The sequence below is a fragment of the Siniperca chuatsi genome, linkage group LG4 (assembly GCF_020085105.1).
Source record: "Siniperca chuatsi isolate FFG_IHB_CAS linkage group LG4, ASM2008510v1, whole genome shotgun sequence".
NCBI classification, from domain to species: domain Eukaryota; kingdom Metazoa; phylum Chordata; class Actinopteri; order Centrarchiformes; family Sinipercidae; genus Siniperca; species Siniperca chuatsi.
The window spans coordinates 1922501-1950102 of NC_058045.1; the positions used below are offsets into that span (position 1 = coordinate 1922501).

General features: G+C 40.5%; 2 protein-coding genes and 1 long non-coding RNA gene across 13 annotated transcripts in view; 1 reads left to right on the top strand and 2 right to left on the bottom strand.

The window, feature by feature from the left end:
* tmem170a (transmembrane protein 170A) overlaps nucleotides 1-11639 on the bottom strand; it is a 29928-nt gene extending 18289 nt beyond the window's left edge. The window contains exons 1-3 of one of the 3 annotated variants that reach the window (XM_044193195.1): nucleotides 11551-11639; nucleotides 8670-8824; nucleotides 654-824 (exon numbers count right to left, since the gene is read on the bottom strand). In XM_044193195.1, coding sequence (XP_044049130.1) covers nucleotides 654-824; nucleotides 8670-8824; nucleotides 11551-11624 — 400 coding nt within the window. In that variant the 5' untranslated portion in view covers nucleotides 11625-11639. Of the gene's footprint in view, nucleotides 1-653; nucleotides 825-1905; nucleotides 2571-8669; nucleotides 8825-11550 lie in introns of those variants that run through there. The other 2 variants (XM_044193197.1, XM_044193196.1) reach the window with 2 other exon arrangements.
* A 146-nt stretch (nucleotides 11640-11785) lies between these two features.
* Nucleotides 11786-17864, top strand: LOC122874812. Its single transcript, XR_006377687.1, has 2 exons — nucleotides 11786-12855; nucleotides 13351-17864. It is a non-coding gene; the product is annotated as an uncharacterized LOC122874812 (long non-coding RNA).
* ppp6r3 (protein phosphatase 6, regulatory subunit 3) overlaps nucleotides 17102-27602 on the bottom strand; it is a 53929-nt gene continuing 43428 nt past the window's right edge. For 4 of the 9 annotated variants that reach the window (XM_044193187.1, XM_044193193.1, XM_044193189.1 and 1 more), the window contains exons 18-26: nucleotides 26960-27090; nucleotides 26034-26149; nucleotides 25464-25677; nucleotides 25223-25320; nucleotides 24806-25001; nucleotides 23782-23799; nucleotides 20265-20372; nucleotides 19569-19643; nucleotides 17102-19462 (exon numbers count right to left, since the gene is read on the bottom strand). In XM_044193187.1, the coding sequence (XP_044049122.1) occupies nucleotides 19414-19462; nucleotides 19569-19643; nucleotides 20265-20372; nucleotides 23782-23799; nucleotides 24806-25001; nucleotides 25223-25320; nucleotides 25464-25677; nucleotides 26034-26149; nucleotides 26960-27090 (1005 nt within the window). In that variant the 3' untranslated portion in view covers nucleotides 17102-19413. The remainder of the gene's footprint in view (nucleotides 19463-19568; nucleotides 19644-20264; nucleotides 20373-23781; nucleotides 23800-24805; nucleotides 25002-25222; nucleotides 25321-25463; nucleotides 25678-26033; nucleotides 26150-26959; nucleotides 27091-27602) is intronic. The other 5 variants (XM_044193194.1, XM_044193192.1, XM_044193190.1 and 2 more) reach the window with 3 other exon arrangements.

Here is a 27602-nt window from a genome sequence, read left to right on the forward strand (position 1 = left end):
AAGCCGTCGATGGAAACGTTATGGTCTGGGATATCCTGGTGTAGCCATGTCTCAGAGAAGCACATCAAGCTACACTCACGGAACTCCGTCTGACTCCGGGCTAACGCCGTTAGCTCGTCCATTTTATTCGCCAGCGATCTCACGTTGCCCATGATGAGAGAAGGCAGACACGGCTTAAATCTCTTATTCTTAAGTCTCTTTTGTCTGCACCCCTCTCTCTTCCCTCGCCGCTTCGTTCCACCTCTGCATCCTCGGTGTGTTCTCCTCCAGATCTCAGCGGGGACATCGGTTGTCCTGGGCGCCATGCTGCCCGGCTTCAGTGCGATCAGCTGTTCCCTGGTGTAAACAATGCGGCCAAACAGCTGATCTGCAGCGGTGCCCCGACCGAGTAGCAGAAGAAGAAATTCCACGGCGAAAAAAAGTACAAAAACACTTTCTACCCTCATTTTCGCAAAGAGCGGAGTTTAAATTACACTTACAAGTTACAGAAGTTTGGAAGAAAAAAGTAAAGTTAAAAGTTGGAAAAAGTAAGACGACGAGACGGAGCTACAGCAACAGGCAGCTATATATATATATATATATATATATATATATATATATATATATATATATATATATATATAGAGAGAGAGAGAGAGAGAGAGAAGACTTACTGGTGAGGACTCCCCCACAAACTGGTCCCACAATGCCCATGAGGAGAATGGCGATGGGCATGAATCGGGCCATCTTGTGCTGCCGCAGCGTGGCGAGGGACAGCAGAGCTGCTGGTAGGTGGAAGACCAGAGAGGAGACCGCTGCCCACAGAAACACTCCATACCACATCTCTGGACAAACAAACACACAATCATGCATACATCACTTCATACAAGTCCAAGTACAAATTGTGCACAGTTCCCCAGTAAGGCAATTTATGGTTTGATGACTATGAAAATCATTAATAATTAACTGCAGTCCTACATTCTTTGTTCAATACATAGCTGGAATGGTGAAAATTCTGGAAACTACCACTGAAGTGTAATGCATCTTTTAAGATTTTAAGACAGGGCAAGGCACAGATTAAGAAACTACATATGACAGCACTGCATTATCCGGAATCCCAGACTATGGCATATCCAGTCTCATAGTAAAATGTAAAAACAATTCAGCATACACATGGTTTAATTACAATAAGTGCCACATCTATGGCAGAACAGTCAACTATATACTTCCACAAGTGCACTTGGCTGCTCAAACCTTGACAAAGCCAATATAAACTGGACAGTGCAGATCTTATAAAAGCGGTGTTATTGTATTGCATTATATTTTCAAGTGTCCATGCTGCACACAAACTTATCTGTAAAGTTATGTTAGTCACTTCCACTGACACGACTACTACGCATTTTAAACCTATATGAAAGAAAAGCCTTAGACAGAGGGTTAGCCAACGAATATTGAATTAACGTGTTGTCCATTCCAAGAATTCAAGCAATGGACATCCAAAAATGTTCTTACTTCAATTTTCCTAAAGTACACAGGGAAGTACACACATAAAAGAACGAAATAAGAAAAATACAATGCAATCTTATAATAATAATAATACTAATAAGAATAACCTAATATGAAAGTTTTTTTAAACCACGTTTGAGATGGTTAATTCATTTTACGCATTCTTTAATCGGAAATAATACCACACATTGTTAAGATGAAGCAGGAAGTTAAATAGCTTCACTAATGTACAGTACCTAAACAATCCTAATGAGTACAAACTAGCGTCCAACAACTAACCTATAGGGATTGCTTACATTTTCACGGAAATTGTGCACATCTGAACGTTTCCCACGTTCGTTCAAAAGTAAACCTCCCCTATAAAGCATTTCAGCACTGATACACAATACATAGCTAATAAGCTACCAAACATTAACCCACCTGAGAAGTCGCTGAGAGATGTGTCGTTTCCTCGGTGTGTGCCATTTTTTCTCGGCACTAAATTCAAACCGAGTATTTGCTGGACAAAGCCTACTTCACTATACCTATCCTGCATGTCTCACACGGATACTAGACACTGCATGAACGAAAGATGGCCAACGGACGTGTAAAACCATGAGAGTCGGTGAGGGATTTGCCAAGACTCGATCTTGACGCAAGACTAGCTAACATTGAGCTAACATTAAGCTAGCTGGACTAACAGCTGGCAACACAACTTGTTTCGACGCAATGTAAGATTTTCGCCTCAAACTGGATCTGTCAGTGCCTGATACGTACCGGCTGCCTGATCCGTTCTGCACATGCGCAAAATAGGTCCTGTAAATCAAATAAGGTTAACGAAAATGTGCCTGTTTAAAATGCTAAAACTAAATCTTTCGAATCAAGATAACGAACTGGTTTTTAATCAGTGGAAATTTAATAGTTCACTATTATGTAATAGGGAATAGTTTTTTAAAACCTGACACTTGTCAGTGCCCGATCCGTTCTGCACATGCGCGTTCATATTACTGCCCGATCTGTACCACCCATGTGTGAACATTTTACTTGACAACAGCCCATGGATGTATAAAGAGACAGCCAGCTTTCTTTTTTTTCTTTTTTCTTTTTTTTGTTTATTAACAACACATTATTATAGTAGTGTAAGTTAAAAAATAGAGAACGATAACAGAGGATTACACTGTAAAATCGAAATAATTTATTATTTTTTATATTATATACTCTGATGTATCTTTCATAATGACATACTCTCTGGAACATGTATTTTTCATAAATTGAATTAATTGTATTGAATGAACACCGAATTAAAACAAAACAGAATTACGTTTTTTTTTTCGTTTTTAATTACAAATTAAGTACGGATTATACGATGATACACGGACCAAACTATTACATTTCCAATTATTAAAAATCATTTTGTTATCTTGAGTGTCAGTAGGATTGTTTAATGATCAGTCATTCATATCACGAGTAATTTTGAACAGGCACATTTGCAGTAACCTCCATTGACTGACAGGACCAATTTTGCGCATGTGCAGAACGGATTGGGCAGTCGGTACTGATCGGGCACATTGGATTAGATTAGATTAAATTTTATTGTCATTACACATGTACAAGTACAAGTCAACGAAATGCAGTTTGGGTCTAAGCAGAAGTGCAATAAGCAAGTGCAGGATATAAAGTGTGTGCATAAATGCAGGATAGAGCAGTATAATGAAAATATGTGGTATTATGGACATTATTTACAGATGGCATTACTATAAACAGAAGTATACTGATGGATATGTACAATATTGAATTGGACTGGGCAGAACAGCAGTGCAATGAATATAAAGTAGTGCAATTTATGGAAATAGTTAACAGTGCAGTAGATGAGTTATTGCAGTATTCAGTATGCAGTATAGGAGTGCAAATGATGTAGTATATGTATAAATAAATAGTCCGGTAGTGCAAATGAACATGTGGTACATGTAGCAAAAACAATTTCAATATAGCAGCATTTAAGCTATATATGAGGGGACAGTGGAATCAGCAGAGTTCAGTAGGAAGACAGCTCTGGGAAAAAAGCTGTTTCTCAGTCTGCCGGTCCTTGTCCGGAGGCACCTGAGGCGCCTGCCGGAAGGCAGGGGAGAAAACAGTGGGGTGAGGAGTCCTTAAGAATGCTGCGGGCTCGACGCAGACAGCGTGTCCTCTGGATGTCCTCAATGGCTGGAAGTGGAGTCCCTGTGATGCACTGGGCAGTTTTCACCACCCGCTCCAGTACCTTGCGCTCTGCAGCAGAGCAGTTCCCATACCAGACTGTGACACAGTTGGTTAGGATGCTCTCTACTAGGAGCGATAGAAGTTCACCAGGATAGCTGAGGACAGTTGGTTCTTCTTCAGTGTCCTCAGGAAGAAGAGGCGCTGGTGAGCCTTCTTGATCAGGCAGGAGGTGTTGGTGGTCCAGGACAGGTTCTCCGACATATGGGACCTCAGGAACTTGAAGCTGGAGACACGCTCAACAGCCATCCCGTTAATGTGGATGGGGTCATATGTGCCTCCTCTCTCCTTCCTGAAGTCCACGATGAGCTCCTTTTTCTTGGAGGTGTTAAGAAGCAAGTTATTGTCTGTGCACCATGTGGCCAGGTGCTGGACCTTCTCTCTGCAGGGAGTCTCATCGTTGTTGCTGATGAGACAACCACCATAGTATCGTCTGCAAACTTGATGATGGCGTTAGATCCATGCGCAGGCCTGCAGTCGAGTGTGAAGAGGGAGTACAGGAAGGCGCTCAGCACACAGCCCTGTGGTACGCCAGTGTTGAGTGTGATTGTGGTGGAGCAGTTGTGGCCTGACCTAACAAGCTGAGGTCTGTTTCTTAGGAACTCCATAATCCAATTGCAAATGGAGGTGTTAATGCCCAGGTTTCCAAGTTTGGTGATTAACTTGGAAGGGATGACAGTGTTGAATGCAGAGCTGAAGTCAACAAACAGCATTCATGCATAAGTGTTCTTATTGTCCAACTGTGTGAGTACAGAGTGCAGTGCCATGGAGACTGCATCCTCTGTGCTCCTATTGCTGCGGTAGGCAAACTAGTATGGGTCCAGTGTGGATGGGAGGAAGTTCTTTAGGTGTGCCAGGACCAGCCGCTCAAAGCACTTCATAACAATGGGTGTGAATGCTACCGAGCAGTAGTCGTTCAGGCACGTTGGATTAAAGTGTTTCGGCACTGGCACAATGGAGGTGGATTTAAAGCATGCTGGCACAGCTGCTTGGGTGAAGGACAGGTTGAAAATATCCGTAAAGACCCCAGCGAGCTGCTCTGCACATGCCTTGAGTACACGATCGGGGATGCCGTCTGATCCAGCAGCCTTGCACGCATTGATCCAGCTCAGTCATTGATCCAGCTCAGTGCAGTGTAGACATCTGTGGAGGTGAGTGTGATAGTCGGGTGGTCAGCTGAGGGTGTGAGCTTGGTGGCAGTTTCCCTATTGTCTCTCTCGACGCGAGCATAAAAGTCGTTAAGCTCGTTCAGGAAGGAGACATCTGTGGCTACGGGGGTGGAGTGTCTGGGTTTGTAGTTGCTGATGGCCTGGATGCCCCGTCACATGCATCGATGGTCGGAGCTGGAAAAGTGCTCCTCTAACTTTAGCTTGTAGCAGTGCTTGGCTCTCATGATGCCCCCTTTCAGATTTACCCTGGAAGTGCTGTAAGCGCATAGGTTTCTGAAGAGCCGTTTTGAAGCTCAAAGTGGGCAGCGCCAGCCGTCGCCATCTTGGCAACACATCACTCGGCCCAACTCGTGGATAACCAAAAATGGGCAAAAAGGTGTAGTGTGGGTGGAGCTGAGGTGCCTGGTTGCTGAAACACGCCCATCTATCTCAAATCTCGAAGTTACCAAGCTAGCTAAGGCTAAGAAGCTAGACCAGACCTGGGCAAACTACGGCCCGCGGGCCACATCTGGCCCTTTGTACGTCCCTGTCCGGCCTGCGTGAGGCCAATCATAAATTATAGGGATGCACCGAAAATTCGGCCACCGAAAATTTTCGGCCGAAATACCTAAATCACCGAAACAACACGGCCGAAACACAATTGTAATGACGCGATTAAAAACGCAGCCAGCACACGGTTATCTGGATAAGAGCCAACATGTCTGCGGTGTAGACTTATTTCAATATCTCGGAGCGTGCGTGAGCTGTGAGTGAAGGTGAACAGCAACAAGTGACACTAGCCTCAAGATGTCGGCTCACGCTAAGAAAAGAAAAGTTGATAACGAATGCCTTGTTTTCAACAAGACATGGACTGCCAAGTATTTCTTTACAGAAATTAAAGGTAAAGCCGTGTGCTTAATCTGTGGTACACAGGTCACTGTGTTAAAGGATTATAATTTTAATCGCCACTACACAACCAAGCATGAGGATAAATACAGAAATCTGTCTGATGAAGAGCACGCGCGGGAGTCTGATGCGTTGCTAGCAAAACTGCAAACCCAACAAGGACTTTTTACGAAACTTCACACCCCCAGAGATGCAGCCGTCAGGACAAGTTATGTCATTTCTCACAAAATCGCCAGAAAAAGTAAGGCGTTTTCTGACGGAGAGTTTATTAAGGAGTGCTTATTGGACTCTGTTGTGCTGATGTGCCCGGAGAAAAAGGGTGCATTTGAGACGCACTGTAACAAGGCGGGTTGAGGACATTGCTGGAAACTTGGAGCTTCAGCTGAAGAACAGAGCGGCCGACTTTGACTGTTTTTCTCTACGTGGGATAACTGCAGACTTTCAAATCACGGAGGAGTTGGCAGCCATGCAGTCAATGAAAGGGACAACCACTGGTAATGACTTGTTCACAGAGGTAAATGCATGTTTGGACATGTTAGGACTGAAATAGGACAAGCTGGCAAGTGTAACAACAGACAGTTGTCCAAACCTGACGGGGAAAAATGAACCCTGTGCAGAAATTGACATTTTTGTATTGTATTATACATCAGGAAGTGTTATGTAAGACTGTGTTAAAAATTAACCATGTTGTTGATGCTGTAACTAAAACAGTTAACTTCATCCGAGCGAGAGCATTAAATCACAGACAATTTGTTGCATTTTTGGAGGAAAATGAGATTGAACATGGTGACATAAGCTATCACTGCACTGTCAGGTGGCTCAGCCTTGGCAAAGTACCGAAAAGTGTCTGGGACCTGAGAGACCAGATTCAGGATTTCTGTGTTAAGAAACAACATGACATTCCAGAGCTTTCAGATAAAGACCACGGATTCGCTGTGGATGTGACTGCACTAATGAACAAACTAAATGTCAAACTGCAGTGCAAAGGCCTTTTTGTGCATGAGATGTACAGTGCAGTGAAGGCTTTCATGAGAAAGTTGCAGCTTATCTCAAGCCAAGTAAAGGACAACATTCTGACCTACTTGCCAACACTAAAGGAAGCCAAAAGATCAGCCGATCACCTCCACAAGTACTCGACCATGTTAGAAGCACTGCATGCAGAGTTTTTGAGGCGATTTCAAGATTTCAAAACTCTTGAGAGTGAAATGCACATGGTTTCTTCTCCCTTCAACTGCAGTGTGGATAGTGCACCAAGTGATGTTCAGATGGAACTCATTGACCTGCAGTCTGACACACTTCTGGCAGAGCACTTCAGGTCAGTCTCACTGCTGGACTTTTACTCCTCCCTCAAATAGGAGACCTTTCCGCACCTGAGGAGGCATGCCCAGAGGATTCTAGTCCTCTTTGGATCTATCTATGTATGTGAACAGACATTCTCAGTGATGAAGTTTAACAAATCCAAACACAGATCCTCTATCACTAATGACCACCTCTCAGCTGTCCTTCGCATAGCCACCTCAGACATTCAGCCAGATTTCAATGTCCTTGTTCAAGCCCAGAACAGACTGGATTATTCTCACTGAAGAAGTAAAATTAGGTGGAAAACATTACAAGTTATTGTTTGTTGTATTGCTGTATTTCTATAAACTTAAATTGTTGTTTTTCATTATTTGTGGAGATTAACAAGTTAAAAATAAATTGCACTGATTCAATAATTGTTTTTGTTTTCTTATTTGACCTATACACCACAATTTCACATTGCCTAATGTAAATATTTACAGAATAGTTTTATTCTTCCGATTATCAGTACCAGCTATTCAAAATATGTAATTTAGTGCATTTTACAATTGAAGAAAGTTGAGCAGAATTAAGTTCAAGATATCGTTGGTTTGGCCCTCTGACACAATTCAGGTTTCTCATGTGGCCCCTTGTAAAAATTAATTGCCCACCCCTGAGCTAGACTATATGCTACTATGCGTTGCTAACAGGCTAACCCTGTGGTATGCGACTGGCAGTCTACGGTTGGTACCCAGTCGTCATCCCAGTTTACTCTTGAGGTACATTAATCTGAAACTATACAACAAAACTTGAAATAATAATTTATCTGTGAGATTATAGTACACAAGATTTAAAATGCCTCAACATTTTTTAAATATATAAATATGACAATTTGCAACACTATATTTTGTCGAGACTTGCAGAAATTTGGCCAGTGTTACTGTGAAGTGTAATGTTTACTTAATACATAGTTAATGAACAATTTGAAGCAAATCAATTAACCTGAATTTACTTGTCACTTGATTATAACGTTTTTAATAAGTTAATGTTAATAAGCTATCGTTAAGTTACCTACATGTGATTGCATAGTCATAATTATTGCTGCTTTTTTTTTAGCCTATTAAGGAATTATACCAACCAAGAAATTCGAATATCTGCAGTTCGATTCTCAGTGCGAATGTGTCGGTGCATTACGGCTTACAGATAGATTGTAATTCCCCACACCACTATTTTGATTTTGATTTGTGTACTGCTACTGAGAGCGCTGTGCAAGATATAACTGTTGAGAAAGAAAGGCACTTTTATGTTTGTTACGAGATGTTTATTTATTTCAGTCCTTGTTGAGGTCATGGCCACCTGTGAAGCCTCCACTACACCTGCTACACACAGCATAAACTGCAAGTACAACAAATACATTTAAAGACTGTCATCTATATTTTGAAGTGTTGCCCCCTTATTCCATTTTCTCCTACAGATGTAATAGTATTCTAAACATGAGAAACTGAGCCACCCTTTATAGTTAACTTTAGATTTTTCATTACCTAAAGTATTTATTACACTAATTTATTTTCCTCCCATAATCACAGTGTGGGTCATTTGTGAGAGAGCTGCAGAGACCTTGGGAAGCTATCTCAGCGTGCTGGACGTCCGTGTCTGTTGGTTTGGTTGGGTGAATGTCCTCATCATCCACTGTGGCGGCAACGACATGGGAGAGGTCAGCAGCATCAAGCTGGTCAACATGATGGACCTGCACCAGCTTCACCTCCGGCACCCTGGCATGAAGATCATGTTTTAGGTCACTTTCTGACTGAATGGTTCACTTTTCTGACTGCAAGAAATGTGCTTTGTGATTAAAACCACACAATTTAATAATGAAATAGCTATTTTGTGAAGTAGCTACAGCTGAAAGAATCAAAGGAGAATTAATGTGCATAGGATGCCATCTAAAGGAAGTTGCAGCTATCTGCAGCTGTTTTTAAGAAACAAACTGCTATTGAGACAAGAAATAATGGTGTCTGAGGTGGACAGGTGAAGCATAAGAGAGGTGGGCCTAATTGAAGGCCCACAACAGAAGGAGCAAGTTGTTAAAAGTTTAGATCACCATTATATTTCCAATTAACATAGGAAGCTGATGAATGATGGCTTTTAAGAATGTGCTTTTATTCTAAAGTATATTTAGTCTGATCCATTTTATATAACAAAAAAGTACCACTACGCAAGCAACAGTTTAACAAATAATAATTAGATCTGGCATTCATTAAAACATCAATATTAAAGGTTGCAAATTTACAAGTGGTTTTGTATGACTTAAGTACACTTGAAATAAATGAAAAGGTGTGTAACAGTAATTATAATAATAGAACCTATGGATAATAACCCAGTGTCATAATTTGGCAAAATCTTTATGTCTTGTGAAACAAGTGATGCCTTCAGCCTCTTTACTGTTGGGCTTGGCTGTCCGCACCAAGCACCGCTCCCCAGAACAGTGTACCGACCTCAACTCTCTCCTTTTCAACACTTCGTAGTCCATCCCTCAAGTTCTCATCAGGCACAGGTGCAGCCACTTATTCTAATTAGTGTCTGCAGCAGCTCCCCTCCCTGATGACAGTTACAGTACTTAGCCAAGTCTAGCATTAACGTTACGTTAACGTTACATTGCCCATATGGTAAGTTTAACATTAACATTGCATAACGTTAACTAACTTACGAGATGGACCTTTATTTTCCAACCTCACACAGACGCCATTTGTTCAAAAGTATTATCGCCCTAAATTCTAACACTTCTCTATTTTAGAAAAGGTTTCAGTCGTAGTCATCTGGACACTGTTTTCAGAATCAAGACGTTGAAAGAGATGTTCCACTCAGACCCATCATGCATAGCACAGATTCCATCACATACAACGTAGCCAAACATTTGACTACAATCTTGGCTCTGTTGGTGGGGAACACAGTACATCATGTGGAAAACACACAGAAATTTGAGGACAAAACGAAACATCTCCAGTTGGACCCAGATGACAGTAATGTTTTCGTATGATGTTGTGTCCTTGTTCACCTGCATCCTGACCTCAGAAGCAGTGACAGCGGTGAGGAGAAGACTGCAGGAGGACTCCACCTTGCAGGAAAGGACCACGCTTACACCTGAACACATCTGCAAACTATTAGACATCTGTCTTAACACAACCTACTTCCAATTCCGGGGACACTTCTACAGACAGATTCACAGCTGTGTATGGGCTCTCCGGTCTCTCCCATCGTGGCCAACCTGTACATGGAACAGTTTGAGAAGAAGGCAAAGAGAACCGCCTGGCCTTTCTTGATTGATCTACACTCAGAGGAGAGGACGGAAAGCTCCAGATAGAAGTGTACAGGAAACCAACACATACAGATCAATACTTGCTCTTTGACTCACACCATCCACTACAGCACAAGCTGGGTGTAATCCGGACATTACAACATAGAGCCCAAGAAGTGCCCAGCGGCTCAGAGGGTAAGAAGAAAGAGGAAAGGCATGTCCAGAATGCACTCTCAGCCTGTGGTTATCCTACTTGGGCTATCAACAAAGTTAACCACAAAAAAACAGAGCAATGTAGTTTACTCAATTCAATGCAGTGAAGAAAACTCCAAAGAACGGTACATAGGTGAGACCAAACAGCCACTTCACAAAAGACTTTATCAGCACAGACGACACGCTAACTCAGGATTACAGAGCGCCGTGCGTTTGCATCTAAAAGCTACAAACCACACATTTGAAGACAGCAAGGTGAAGATTCTAAGTAGAGAAAAGAGTTGGTTTGAACGGGGCCTCAAGGAAGCCATTTTTGTGAAAAAAGAAAACCCCTCTTTGAATCTCAGACCATTTCTGTTCAATCTGCCCAACGTTTACCACAGTGTATTAGCACCTTGGTCACACCAATCATATGCTAATCAGGTACTTAACAGTGATGAGGTAGAGGCAGCCAGAAAACAACAGGCCTGATTACTGATTACTGGGCCATCATGGAAACTATTAGGTCAGTTTCAGGTGAAACTGGGCAGAGTAATCAGCAGATACTCAGGAAGACTCCTCCCTGAGGGCAGGGCTTAATTAACACAGAGTAGCTTAAATTTCTGCGTTCCCGGTCCATTTTTTCACAATTGAGAATGACTTCCGGATGGGAGCCGAAACGTCTTGATTCTGAAAACAGTGTCCAGACGACTACGACTGAAACCTTTTCTATGATAGAACACTCCTGGACGAATGAGGGACTACACCGTCTTATTTTAAAGACTTCTGTATTATGTTTTGACTTTGGTGCATGCCGGTTTAATAACTGTGGCTAACATATGCTCCTCTTAAATTAGCATCATTAGCACAGCTGGGCTTCTTGCTTGAAAGCTAACCCAAGGCTAATTCATTAGCTGGGTAATTAGCTAACAAGCCATGTATGGTGAGCGCAGACACGGATACCTGCTAATTATTGCTAACATATAAATAAAACACTAGAATTTCACTCACTGAAAAAACTGGAGTACACACTTCTTGGAAGGTCTGTTGGTACAATAAACTGCATAGCAAAAACTGCAGTTCATCGAATGGTCATTTGAGGCTGGCTCCTAAAGAGAGTCAATCCCATAAACCCCCATGTTAAAATGTTCAACTTTACTGCAGAAATAAAACAAGTTTACAGCCTGGTACACAAAATGGTTTTGGTCTCTATAGTTAAATTCCCCCTTCTTGACAACTGTGAGGGGGGTGAATTTTTTTATAACTCACCCGTTTAAATTATAATAAGGCTTAAAGTTCTGCATAATTAAGGGTGTGGCTACTTTGAGTGACAGCCAGTGCTGACACTGCTAATGGTCTGTTGTCTGCTAGCTGCAAAAATTATATGATATCCTAAAACACTTTCCCACTGAAGTAAATAACTGAACTTAGACTGAATTCTCCCCTTGTATGATAATTTCTTATCACTTGTTTATTTTATTTTATGTTACCAAAGACTATATTTCTATTAAGAGCTGTTCCTTCTGACTACATTTTCTATATATATTATTATAAAGAGTATGTTCTAGACCTGCTCTATAGGAAAAGTGCAATGAGATAACTTCTGTTATGAATTGGCGTTATTTAAATAAAATTGAACTGAATTGAATTAAATACTGGAGAAATGGATTATATGTTGCAATGTTTGTTTTTAAATTCTGCAATAAACAATAAATAAAAATAAAGTAAATGGATTTCCCAATGAAACCAATGAAAGTTTAAAGGTTAAAAGAGTTTACAGACTTTATTTTTATTGTAATATTTATCATCAACACAGCCTGTTAAACGATAGGTATATGTCTTGCTTGTATTACACAATATGTTCACATTTGTTGTCGCTGGTGGAAAGAAACTTCTGCTACTACTCTTGAGTAAATGTACGTGCTCTGAAAAAAAAAAAGTTCTTATCCACCATCTTTGTTGGTGATATAAGAGTCACATGTCTGAATCAGACACTTCTATTGGCAACAGTTGATGACGTCACAGCTAATTGGAATGTCTGATTTAGAGGCTTGACTGTGTGTATCGATGTAACACAGGAGCAAAGCAGAGAGGAAAAGTTTGTACAGAAACAGAGATACAGACAGATACAAAGACATGGCAAAAAAGACATTCAGTGCAGCTGAAGCGTTGGCGCTTATTTTTCAAGGAGATCTCGAAGAAACTGACGACGACGAGGACTGCGCCCAAGTCGTGCTATTCAGTGGATGAGAGGAATTTTGCCGATTTATAAAATATCCTTACTTGTCCTTGTAAGGATTTACGGATTTTACATAAGTAATGCTATTATGAAATAAATACATTGTGATGTATTATGTAGGCTACGGAGAAGGGAAATGTGATTTTGGATTGCATATATATTGTTTTCGCGTACTAGGACACCATTTGCGCAGTAAGCTGGGCCAGACGAACAGTTTATATATCAGTATATGATGTGTGTGCAAGTGTGTTTTCCCGGTAACCAACACTGATCATTATAGCATGGTAAAGTAAATGTATAGTATGTAAAATGAACAGACTATTACTGTAGAATAGTATAGGGTGGATGTAAATAGCATTTGAAATAAACCAAATACTACTGTAAACTATTTTACAGTATATAGATAGCCTATATAAATAAACTTATTTTAGTAATTTCAATCCCTCCAGAAGGTGTGTTTTGATGGGGGGAGAAGGGTTAGGCCACTGAGGAAGTGTGTGTTGAACAAGGCTTTGAGTAATTATTACCCAGTGAAATAGTCTTATTTATTTAGTAATTCACATATGTCATAGTGTGGGTGTTGACAAGGTTGGCCACCAACAGAGTGGAAGGAAGAGGAGAAGGAGGAGAAGAGGAAGGCTGTCTTCCCCTGACCAACCACAAATATTCCCTCCAGGACCAGGAAGAATACCCCATTCTGGTGCAAGGTATGCCAGATGCCCCTGTGTGTGAATGTGGACAAGAACTGCCATGATGCATATCATATTTAGGGATATTCATTGGCAGGGAAAACAATGATAATTCCTGGCCAAAAACACCCATGGACACTGCCCAAAAATAACTCATAAAAACAAGAAGCTAGAACTTCAAACCACTCCTAGCACAACCCAAACAAATGTCTGCAACTTTCTCTGTTTAGTTTTTATTTCCTTATTATGGTTTGCAGTGCTGTTTTCAATAAAATAATTAAAAATTCAAGTTCAGTTTTTTTGTTTTATGAGCAAATTTTATAGTGAATATAAGTCATATATTGAGTGATATATATCATTATCTGAGGTTTTGCTGACTCTGGGAATGTTGAAACTTGATAATACTGTAAAACATGACTTTATAAGAAACCACCCCCCCACAAAGATATGCAAAAACAGAAAGGCCTTAATGTGAGTCGCAGAGGGTTAAGGCATCACAGTGAATTATGTCTGTTTCTGTATTGTCAAAGTTACATCATTGTTGTGGTAATGCAAAATATTCACAATCAAAATGCCTTTGTCAATATTACAACATTAGCTCTACCAATATTTGAAAGTCTAAAGTCTCACAAGCAAGTCGATACTGTAGTAAAATTAAGCAATATTACACGAGTGTGTGGGTCAGGACCGAGCCGCTTGCGATTATACAAGTTACCAACAAAATAAAAGATATAATCAAAATGTTTTCATATTGTGGGGCAATTCGCTCTCAAAATAAAAAAAAAACTTTTTGCTAGTGTTATCTCCGTATCGCCATGTAATGAAACCTAGTTTACTACTCTAGCAAGTAGGCCGACCCGTGTGTGTCCACAGGGGCGTTTTTGGACCATCTGTGGGAAAAATGGATTTAAAGTGCACTTGCGGAGTTTTTAGTTTGGCCATCCGCTAACATGGAGGGGGCGGGGTTTATGACCCATACTGCAGCCAGCCACCAGGGGACGATCGAGATGGTTTGGCTTCACTTTTGGGGAGCTGTCATGTCGTCCATCTTTATATACAGTACTCTTTGGTCTCAAACCGGACCAACATGGCAGCTCGTTTGGAAACTCTCTAGTATATTACAAAAATAGTTCACCAAACTGTGTTTCTGAAAACATAAGCTACACAAATAGGCCATGCAGTTGCTGAATCTGTCTTCATTTTAGATCGACAATGGTTAGTTTAAACGTTTTTCTGGTGTTTTCCAGAGGCGTCGAGTCGCGCTAGACGTCTCTGATTTGCATAAAGGAGCCTAGATTCAACTTTATGCAAATGAGCAGCGGCCAACGTGACGGCCCGTCTGTCGAAGCGCAATGCTACCCTACCGGAATGCATTTCAGGGCTTTCTACATAGACAATGAATGGAAGGCGTTCCTGTGGACACGACCTAGCAACAGAGACGATTTCTAGTCCGTGTTGAGTCAGCCAGCCAACTTGAGCTAATGTTTTCTAGAGATCGTGGGATTTCCCAAACTGAATAAATACCACACATATGAACACAAAACTGCCTTGCTAGCTCAATATTGTTGTAACTAAGATTTTTTTTTTAATTAAATTTTCCATTGACAGATTTAGCTACTACGTCCGTGAACTTCAGATGTATTTTTAAGCTAGTAGCACGTTTTTTTTTTAAATTTTATCTTTTTTTTTATCTTTTATCTAACATACACACCAGCGGCCGTAAAAGTTAAATTATACCTGCTGACATTTAAAATATTATTTTTTAGAATAGGCCCTGACGGTTCCCCTCGCTCACCTGCGGCTGTCCACCGGGAGCACATCTCCGTACTGCTGAGTCAGCGGCACCGGCTACATCCACTTCTTCCGGCAATGATGCATTTGCCACGGTAACGTTACGAAGACTGGCTAGCTAGCTAACTAGGCCAGTAGCCAAAGTTTTTAGCCAGCTAGTGTCATCTGAAAGCTCCAAATGTCTTGCTTGGGCCAGAAATGACCCCAGTTCCAGAGACTTTGTTTCCTGCATTCTGGTAACTGAAATAATGAAAATAACAAAATAATACGTACACTGCAACAGCATTTTTATGTTAAATACTTTTATAATTTTTCTTTTCATTCTCAGAAAAGAATACAGAATAATTGGCCCCTCTGGCGTGAATTTGCGTGAATCTCTGGCCTAAACTAATAATCAGTTTTCATTTATTCATTCGATTTTTGTCCCTGCCCCCTTCCATAAGAAAAGGGAGTTCTTCTTTCCAGGACGTCTGACATTTGCGTGAGTATTTCTTTCTGCTCTCCAGTTCTCTCTCCGTCTCTCACACACTGGGACGACGAGACGCGAACGTGCCAGAAACAGGTTGTGATAATGAAAAGGAAAAACGGTGAGGGCAATAAAACAAACTGGAGTCTCCCGGGAAAATCAGGAGAGCTGGCAAGCGTGGTGGGAGATACCAAGTTTGGTGAGTTAATACCATACTGCTGTAAAACATGTATTTTGAAAAGAAAAAACGTATTTAAAATAAATATAACAATTTAAAGTTGTATGTCCCTCCCCTATTGCCAAAATAAAAAACATAAGTCCCTCCCAAGTGCTTGAAACATTTTAAAATGTAAATTTGACGTGCCTCCCCCGTTTTGCTGCTTGGAAGGAAAACAGATGCATTAAAACATACAACACCGGTATTGTCCTTTAAGTTACGTGTTGTATTGTTTCAGTGTGACATACCTGCTTGCCTCCAAGATAACACCATTCCATTAGGCCCCACTCTCTCAGAGAAAAGCATCAGTATGTCTATACACGCTGTAAACTTATTATTCACGTTAAAAGGCTGAATCGACACTGAACTGCTCTCTTTGGGTTTAGACCGGGAAGTATAGTATGTTGTGGGGTTTGGCCTGAAGCTTAAAATGCTGCCTACAGTGTGGTATTTGGTCAGGTGTACATAGTTGTGACAACGGGGAAACCTCCAAGTACTCTGCAAATTTTCTGATTGATAAATTCTAGTTCAAGTTGTACTTTTAAACCTTAAGCAGTAATGAACTCCTAATTTACTTTAGTACCACTTACATAGTAAGGGGGAAGTAGTACTGAAGATCCATAGTAAAAAGGTATAAACATAATTATTTAATTGGGAATAAATAGCAATTTAGTATTAGCAGTTTGTAACTTTTATAGTGAAAACCACTCTTTTACTAATTAAGCTTTGCCTTGATATATAGTAATAGTCATACTTTTTGTCTAGCAAATTACTTTTTACTACTTCAACTTACACCTTCCATTATCTTTGTTCAAAATGGAAAATAAATGACTGACCTTTTCCAGGTTTTCCGGAAAGATGGAAGATGTAACAGCCAGTTAACTACCATCAAATGCAGTGTCACATTAAATGTAAATTCAGATTCCAGTGAAATATTTAATCAGATGAGACATTTTTTTAAAAAGTTGACAGCCCATAAATATGGGTACTTGTATAGAGATGCGTGATTTTTACTGTCTGGAAATGAGCTTTCAGAGTCCTATAATGAGAGTATTCAAGAAACAATCTCTGAAGAAACCTCTGGTGGGATTGTGCAACAGAACTAATAACCTCTGTCATGACAGACAAGCCCAATAAACCATCTGCAAAGACCACTTAGCTTCAGAAATTAAGATGAAATTTAATCAGTTAATCTGACAAAACAAAGTGGAGTTGAGTTGTACTATCATCTGTAAATAGTTTCTTCCCTTTCCAGTGCTGGTACATTTGAACCAAATCCCAACCAGTGAATCATGGGTTGCCAAGACAGGGGAAAAAAAAAAAAAAAAATTTGTCACATTTGGTGAGGGGAAAGGAAGGGAAAGAAGTGCGAAGGAAGGCTGCAGAAGCAACATATAAATAATTAAAATCTCTGCTACAGGTAGATGCATTGGTAACTGGTCTATTTAGGGCTCAGTGCCAAACGTTAACATAATGTGGACGGATATTAAGCAGTAATGCGGCAACACATCTGCTGCCAATCAAGATTAGCTGATCTTCATTTTTGCATTTTTTTCTCAGTAGACTAACAATTGGTCCATCGCAACAGTTGGTCCTTTATTTATAAGGTTAAGAAAAGAAGGTTAAGCATCTAGCTGCTCAAGAGCCAGACTTGGTGAAGACTAAACCAAAGCTAAAAGGCCATATATACAGAGGCTACTACAATAAGTATGAACACAACCATAGCAGGTTTTAAAAGTCAATCCAATGCCTCATGAAGGCAGATTTTCAAGTAGAGGTGGTGATTCAAAGAAAAAAATGGAGGTGGAACAAGGGTGGGGTCAGACTGACAATAGCACAAAAAACGCTTCAAACTCAGATGCTTTACTCAAACTGGACTTCCTGGATTAAACATCACTGCAAACCACAAGGGTCTGGTGGGGATCTGTTACTTTGGTTACTGCTGAGAAGATAAAATACAATGCAGGAAAGAAGCCAGGAAGCCCTCGATGCACTGATTTGATTGGCCAACAGTGTGTTGTCTGATGTCCCAATGCTTTAAAGCAATCGTTGAACCACATTCAACTTCTTTGCCTTTTTTTTTTTGCCTGAGCCCTCTGTGTCAGCACCCCTGATTTGCCAACACCACCGAAAAGAAAGGTGCCGATTTGTGTTTTACACAGTGCTGTTGTCAGTTTGAACACAGTCTAAGAATAAAAACATGTGGTTGGAACTTGGTCAGCAGCTGATATCATGACTGTCCAAATTTACAATTTTAACTAGCTCTCTTATCATAAAGTGATTGAATCACACCTGGCTGGACACTGGCTAATCTTGCAGAGGGTAACTCATTTGTTAAATGTATTTCTTAAAATTTAATTTCATGTTCCTGCATTTAGTTTGTCTTTAACAGCCCTTTCACTCCCCTACTAATTTCTCTAAAATACTAGTTAAAATCAGTGTTCTGCACACTGCAATTAAATTTTTTAAATGTGATCTAAAGACCCCCCAAGTTGAGAACCACTGGTATAAAAAGCACTTCAGATATATATATTAAAAAAAAAAAAAAGCTGTTTTGGGCCAAAGAAGAGGACTGTGGTTCCGAATAAGTTTCCTTGGTATGAAAAACACAAGCTCAGAATGCATCTACTACTCCCAGTGTAGGATGTGGTGACAACATACTGTATCTCTCCTGTAAAGCCTTCTAGCTGCGAGGTAGGAACCCAGTTAACATGAATGCAGCCTGCTAGAAGGGGAGAGGGTGTGTTGGTATGGCTCTTTAGTAACAAAACATACCCATCATCTTACTTCCATAATAAAAAAAATAAAAAGGAAAAACTTTACCAAAAAAATCTCATCAAATCTTACTTGATGCAGAAGAATACAAGAGAAAAACATTCACAAATACCTGCAGCAAAATAAAACCTAAGTGTTGTTTTTAAAATGTGTTTCAATTCATAGGAGCAGCTTTGCTCAGAGACACAGACCAATGGTGGGTGAGAATTTTAAATATAGTAACTGTTGTATTAAGTGTCAGACAGATCCAGCCAGTAACAACAGCTTAGTGGTTGGTTGGGTCACCAATCAGCTATTCCTGTTTCTGTGGTAATTCATCTTATGTTTCTGTATACATTTTTCTTTTTATAAAATATTTTATTCATACAATCATTTTTTTAACTATAGCAACATTACCATTTAATTTTGAGTGGTAAGATATCAGTCGCACATTGCCTCATAAGAACAATAGTATATAAACAAATGCAGAAAAAAATTATTTTGTATCCATTTGAGTATGTCTCTCATTTTGCTTCTCAGTTCATCATGTGTCTGTACACCTGTCCGTCTGTCTGTCAGTGATAAGCCGATGGGAGTATTGCTGGTCCTGGTGGGGGCGTGTGATTGGTACAACTCTGAGCAGTGGCCACCCCTGGCTGGCCAGGAGGAGAGCCCTGCATGGCAGAACAGGCTGGCCATTGGCTGGCACTGGCAACCCTCATGCCGGCCCATTTACAGCTGGCTCTGAGGAGGCACTCTGGTCCAGTCTGGGAAGAAACGAAAATATGACATTTGAGAGGTTTCTTGATTTAGTGGTGCAGCCCAGAAAATTCAACTCTCACGCAACTCTCATGCAAGCACAGTCAGACTTACTTGGCCTCCTCTATGGAGGACATTTCCTCTAGGGGACCATTGGGAAGCTCCACAGTGGACCGACACTTCTCACTGCTTAAAGGACACACAGGAGAGAAGAGAAAAAAAGTTCACTAATAGCTAGCCTAGAATCACATTAACATGACTCTTGTTGGATCAGTGGAAAACTGAAAACCTAATAGTCGACTAAACCGTAAGTTAATGAGAAGAGTCTTAGTCAACCACATTTCATTAGTCGGGTAGTCTTTGTTTGGAACATTGTAATGCATCATTTACAGAAAAATCTAATTTACCAATTTCTAATCACATTTGAAATTCACCAATTGATTATAAATAAATACTGAAAAGTCTGTAGTTACTCCAGTGGTGCATTCCAAGCTCCATACTAATGGCACAGTGTAATGAAGGGCTTTGGCACTGCTGCTAGCTGCATTAAGATGGTGATGCATTTGATAGCTTGTTGCTCTATATTGACTTATAGTTACAATTATGAAGGAATGTAAACTGTGACTGCATCTGATTTTGGAACCACATTTTACCACAGCTATAGAAACTGAAAAATCCCACACATTTCAGGGTCAAAGATATCATTGTAACTGAACATTTCCACGAGTAGTGTTGAATTCTGCTGAGCCTGTGCACACACCCCCCCCCAGGTAATGTATGTGTGTGTGTGTGTGTGTGTCTGTTTCTGACCCTGTTTTGGGACAGCAGGCTAACGCTGAGCTGTTGAAGCCTGTTCTCTCCGAATCCACACACTCCACTACTGAGTATTTCTCTGAAGAAGCACTCTTCTCTTCATCACTGGAACACACAGGTACACACACAAACGCACAAATATACATTAGTACCATATGAGTTTATTCATACCAACCACTTTCCCCACAGAAACACACAGTGAGATGTGAACAGTGATGCATGCTGAACTGACTGACGCAGCACACAGTAAAACAAAGGATGGAGGTGTTGAAATGGGTAACTGTGAACAGCATGTAGGAAAAGCATCAAAATGTACAGCAAATGGAGAAAGTCAACTGTTTTGATTGTTTAGCTACAATACTTTAGAGCTACAGAGCCATCAAATAGTAGGCAGGCCTACAAACTGATAAGACCGAAATTGATTGTGTCAGCCGTCAGTCTTGCTTTGTCTCAGAGAACCACCAATAATCTTGATGAGGCCTCAATCAATGCAAAACACCCACAAATATCCAACATTTGAGGTGCTACATTACAATTATTCAGCACTTGTCAATTTCAGAAAATAGGCTGTCATGCTATAAGAATATGTGCCCAATTAAAAATCTCTGGTTATTGTTGCAATTGTGGAACATTTTCCTTTTTCACCAAACGTAGTAGCTTTCATACCGGTATCTTCATGCTTGGTTAAAAGTAGTCTTGGTACTAACAAAAATGATATACATCTTTAATGCTACTTAATGTACAAATCTCTTGATGAAATTGCTACTATGCTAAATTTCAATGCTAAAAAGAAGAGCTTTGTTTGTCCTGCATAATTTGGCTGCTACTCCTTTGACAATAAGACTTTGGATATTTTATGTTTTTGTCAAAGCTTGTGTGTTTTCTCTGACATTAGGTCAGTTTTAACACTCTGATCCCGAAGAAACAATATTTCATTTCATGTAGAGCCCAATAGATACATCAGAAGGCCAAAATGTATCAGTATTATCGTCAGTAGTAACAAGAAATTGCAGTACATAAAAGCAAAAGATATGCTTGAGAACATTAAGAAAAAGTGCCTCCATCATAGTTTGTGCACCAGAGAGAATTGACAAGTTTAACAAAAATTAATTTTTGCAACCAAAATGAAATGAATCTTTAATAGGACTGATAAAAATGTTTGAGTAAAACAAGCTTTGTTCTTCCTACAAATTTCTGCTGCTCCTATGAGCAACTCATATCTCATTCCAATTACAGAAGTTGTATTGACAGCATTTTCCTATGTACATGGAACACTGACTTATTTTGATTTGACTGATTTGATCAAATAAGTAGCATATGAAAAGTAAAATCTTCTACTTTAAGATTGTTATTGCAGTATTGCGTATTGTTTTATGTAAGCATAAGTACAAAAAAGGGCCATACAGTGCATCCGTTAAGTATTCACAGCGCTTCACTTTTTCCACATTTTGTTATGTTACAGCCTTATTCCAAAATGGATTCAATTCATTATTTTCCTGAAAAGCATCCCCACAGCATGATGCTGCCACCACCATGCTTCACTGTAGGGATGGTATTGGCCAGGTGATGAGCGGTGCCTGGTTTCCTCCAGACATGAAGCTTGCCATTCAGGCCAAAGAGTTCAATCTTTGTTTCATCAGACCAGAGAATTTAGATTCTCATGGTCTGAGAGTCCTTCAGGTGCCTTTTGGCAAACTCCAGGCGGGCTGTCATGTGCCTTTTACTGAGGAGTGGCTTCCATCTGGCCACTCCACCATACAGGCCTGACTGGTGGAGTGCTGCAGAGATGGTTCTTCTTCTGGAAGGTTCTCCTCTCTCCAAAGAGAAATGACCATCGGGTTCTTGGTCACCTTCCTGACTAAGGCCCTTCTCCCCCGATCGCTCAGTTTGGCTGGGTGGCCAGCTCTAGGAAGAGTCCTGGTGGTTGTGAATACATATGCGTTTTTTTCGTTTTTTTAATTTGTAATAAATTTGCGAAGATTTCAAACAAACGTCTTTCACGTTGTCAATATAGGGTACTGTTTGTAGATTTTTGAAGAAAATAATGAATTTAATCCATTTTGGAATAAGACTAACATAACAAAATGTGGAAAAAGTGAAGCGCTGTGAATACTTTCCGGATGCACTGTACATTAGCTGTTCTACTGCAAAGAACTGTAATGAGTGGATTGTTATCATAAATGACAGAGGAAAGAAGGAAAATGTTTGTCACTGTTTATATTAACTACTATGGTCATAACATATTGTACCATTATCATATAAATTAATTTTGTGGTCAATCAGAACCTGATGACTGAACTGGTCTTTGAAGACACGCCTCCTGTCAGGCAGAGTTGACGAATGTGTAAATGCATCAGGGGTAGAGGTAATCAATTACATTTACTCTCGTTACTGTAACAAAGTGGTTTTTTGTAAAAATATATAATTTTACTTTCAATTTAGTACTTGTCACAAGTCTTGTACTTCGCTACAATTCAAGTCGCACCTGTTACAGAGTAAAAAGAAAAGTCATATGAAAAAGTCACGATAACCCGAGTGAGAATGGAACAGAATAAGGAGCCAAATCAGCAGCTGCAGCAGAGAAGAATTAGTTGCTCTTGTGTCTGCGACCGCAGCAGGGCAAAGCTTCGGAAAGCTCCATGTCCAGAGTGGTGACACTGCACGCAGCAGACACTCTGGAAAAGATACATGTTGAATGTGTATGTTCAATGGCCGAGTGTCAGGGTGTGTGTGGTCGCACCGGGCTGGGGTTTGCAGTTTGTGACCAGTACATAAATGCACAACAATGCATTAAAATTAAGGATGACATCAGTATGTGTTAAGGTTAGCATTATTGTACCTCAGCATAGTTAAAAAAGGTTGCATCTACCTTAATCACTGACTTAATGCACCACCTGGCGAGCAGGCTAGGTGTCCCAAATCAAACACACCCACAATGTTGCGTGTCTAATAGGTTTGTTTAATAGTCTGAGTTTTGTCCTATTTTCTGGTTAATTCTAGTGAAGCTACACAGAGAAGGGTGATTGTATATTTATAATTGGTAAATTAGTTGTATGCACAGGCTGCAAAGTGCCATCTATAGAAATGGAATTTGTTATTATGTTTGGACATCACAGCTTGGTGGTATGATGTTGTTCCACTAGTGTATATGTTGAAATTTAACGCAATTTATTTTGTAGCCAAAAGGTGTTCTTTAATTTAACAGTAGTATCATACATCGTCAGAAAACTGGCCTCCACTTGGGGGCAATTTCACTTCATGTCATTATAAATAATAATTTGGTCTTAAAATCGGTTTGGCCTGTTAAGATAGAGACTGTTAGAAAATGGAATTAACTTAAAAAACTGCACTTTGACAACACCTTTGGTAAAAACATGCAGAATGGAGATCATGAAATAAACAAGCAAGCAGCTGAAACCAAAGAAGATCAAAATTGGGAAAGAAAAGTTGGTGGTTGACGTGACAACAAGACTACATCACGGCCGCAGGCTGATCTCTGATTGGCTGTACATACCGATAAGATTTCAACACTCTGAAGAAGACCACACCCACAACGCACAGCAAGAGAGAGAGGAGGGGAAGCTCAGGTTGTAAGTGTCGCTCAGTTCATAGAGTTATTTACTCAGACAATATAATGCAGCATCAACAAGGGGATAAAAGGACAGACGACAACCAACTTTAAAACCTGTGGATTTAGGATAGGCAAATATTTCACTATGAAAGTCTGGCGAAAACTCAGGTATGTAGCAATCACTCTTTGTAGGACTGGGCGATGGAATCTCATTTTAAAGCCTAAATATACAATTAGTGCCATTCATTTTTTATGCCATTCTGTTATGTGTACTATAAACACCAGGAGTATTATACAGGGAATCAATGAGCACAAAACGTAAGACAACTGAACCAGTCCAAGAACCCCATTTTCATGGCGGCACTCTGACCAGCTCAAGCAGCGCTCTGACAGTTTTGTATTATCCTGACCTAGAAACTGGCTTTGCACTTCTGTGTAGTATTTTGGTGCCCTGAGCACACGGTACACCGGTGGGAGGAGAAGAACAAACAGGTGGGAGGTTCATTCATGTGGGGCAGAACAAAGCAAGCTGTATTTTGGTGGAAATTGGGTCTTAGATGTTGCACTGAGAATATACGTCTCAGAACCACGCTTGTTTCTGGCGCAAAGTCCCACTGTCCCAACTTTGGTGATTTTGTCCACAAGAGCAAACTAAATACTTGCAGCAAAGGCGTTTAAATGGCATGGGGCCTGTGTTGGATTCTGGTGGTAAATTTAACACTGCCTCTACAGGAACTGTGATGGTGTGAGGGCCCTTATAAGAAAACAGATCTGACAACACTAATGAGACATATCCTGACAAGTAGCCATTCTGGTAAAGACACCATAATGAAAAATCATTCCAGTGTTTCTCTCTTGGGATTTTTTGAATGCTAGAACATTAGCACTGAAACCGTTACTAATGACCTTCAGTCATTTAGCACAGAGAGCTATGTAGTGTTTTTTTGTGTGGGTGTGTTTGGCGAACCTCCTGAAGACGGCAGTCTCAGTCTTGGCGTCAACAGTGAGGCTGACCGTTTCTTTCATGGAGCCATTGATGACTGTCTCTGTGATGCTGCGCTGCTCACAACAGGCCGTTTCCTCCTCCGCTTTAGATCTCCCACGATCCATAGGTGAGGTGGAGGAGAGAGAAGCCACACTGGTGCCCAACCAGCCATCACAGTCTGGGGGGTGTTAAGAAAGGCAACAATAGGTGTCAGATCTGACCAAGGTCAAGATCATTTAAGCGGTTTCAACACCTAACAACACATTAGCAAGTGTTAAATTTCATATCAAATTGTGTCCAGGTATAGCTTCTCACAATGGGACAACAGGGAGAGTTAAGGCCACAGATGTAAATTTTAAAGTCTCACGCTCTGTCAACATGGACATGCACACCTCTCACCTTCACGCTGCATGCGTGCATTGACCCCCAGAGGGTCCATTGTCTCTATGCTGGTTTCCATAGCAACAGGAGAGTTGCACCTCAGAGGGTGTTTGGGGCTGAAAGAGAGCAATTTCTATTTATGAAGCACGCTTTCAGATAACAATACTATGACAGCTAAAAGCAAGCAATGTTCTTCTGTAGCTGCAGTACTGCAGGCACACTAACAGAAACTGAACCAGAGTCTGTCAGGATGTCCTACCTGACAGGAGTGAAGTTGGAGAAATCAGCCCAGCCTGTTTCAGAGTTGGAGGTGGCAGCTGAAGAGGAGCTCCATGCTGCCTCAGGGAGGACTTCTGTGGAAGATGATGAGGACAAAGGAGAGGAGGCAGCAGGGTTGTTGGGGCTGGAGGCCGGAGCTGTCGATGTACCTGTGTCCATGGGGATGTCATCAAAGTTGGCCGTCCACACTGGCCCTAAAAAATAATAATGATAAACAACGCACAGTATGTAATTTCTGCCACTAGGGGTCTCTCACAATAACAAAAGTAGTTTAATGACATTGTGAAGTAGCGTGGGATCATGGGGGATGTTGTCTTACGCTTGAGCAAAGGGGATAAGACGCCATTGACAGGCAACCAAATGAAACGGACCGTTACACTTGATTAAAATTGCGGCTTTCTCTAGGTTTTAAAATTGTTGGAAACATTTGGGATACTATATGTACACAACTCAACAAAATATATACCAAGTCGAGGCAAAATGTTCTTACTTGGGTCCATTTGTTATTGTTCTGTCCTTGGGTTGATATGTAGTACTTGGGTACACCAACCTGTATCGACTTCCATTCGGTCATCGGTGCTGGGGTTGGAAGTTTCAAATGAATCTCTTTTCACATCCTCCTCCTCCGAGTCTGTGCTTTCCTCACTGTCTGTGCTGCCTGAGCTCCTGAGATGAACACACACATCAACAGTTACAGTTATTTCCAATCCACATCTGAGTTCATCCTCTCTGTAAACTGGAGAGTACAATAAATGTGGGGCTACAGAGAGAGGTCTACACTCATACAGCTTGGTTGTTAAGGCAGGTGCTAAAAAGGGTACAGTGTGTGCTAAGTGGAAATGTTTAGGTCATTATTCTAGTAAAACTTTCACAAATGTGTTATGTGTTTTTTAGCTTTTCATAGACGAAATCAGTAACTGATTAATCAAAACAATAATAGATTAACTAATAATGAAAACTATTATCTCTCTATTTCTTCTGCCAGTATATTGTACTTTATGCTATAGTCACATAAAAATTCAACACAAAAAAGCCTGAACCTCAAAACCCAGAAGTAAACAATTAATGAAAATTAATGAACTACACACAGTGTGTGTGAATGTGTGTGAATGATTAGTTACTTTGATCAGCAGTTCTGCCATCAGTGTATGAATGTGGGTGAATGGGGTGAATGAGATATGTAGCTGAAGTGCTCTGAGTAGTCAGAAAGACTAGAAAGGCGCTATGTAAGTACAGTCATTTACCATTCACACAGTGTGCTCATGTTTACTAACTTGACGATTGCTTTACACCAAAATAACCTTGCACATGCCTACATCTTGTAATGAACCCTGCGTGTTTGGTTGCCCAGACAATTTAAATGTACTTTTTAAAAAGGTAGAAGGATGATGACTTGAAGGCGTAAAAGTCACAATACAAGTTTTTTCAGTATGACATTACATAGAGAAACATCTTGTGTGTGTGTGTTTAGCTGACCTGGGGCGTCTCTGTGCCTCTGGTGCGAAGGTTACATCTTTTTCATCCCAGATATCCTCCTCATCTGAACCAGCATCTTCAAACTGCTGGATTTTCTCCTTACAGCGTGCCTCAAACAAAGCTATATTCGCCTGGGGAACACACACACACGGCCACATACTTACAAAAACACTGTTTATATGTACAGTACATCAACATACAAACTAGGGTTGGATCCTGCAGAAAAATAAAGCCAGTAAGATAGGTTTTAGATTGTTTTGTAAATTTATTAAAAAGAAAAAACTGAAATACCACATTGACAGAAGTATTCAGACCCTTTGCTGTGACACTTGAAATTTAGCTCAGGTGCCTCCCATTTCTCTTAATCATCTTTGAGCTGTTTCTACACCTTGATTGGAGTCCACCTGTGGTAAATTCAATTGACTGGACATGATTTCTAAAGGCACGCACCTGTCTATATAAAAAAGGTCTCACAGCTGACAATGCATATCAGAGCAAAAAAAAAAGAAAAAAAAAGCATGAGGTCAAAAGGGAACTGCCTGCAGAGCTCAGAGACAGGATTGTGTTGAGGCACAGATCTGGGGAAGGCTACAATAAATGGCTGCTGCACTTAAGGTTCCCAAGAGCACAGTGGCCTCCATAA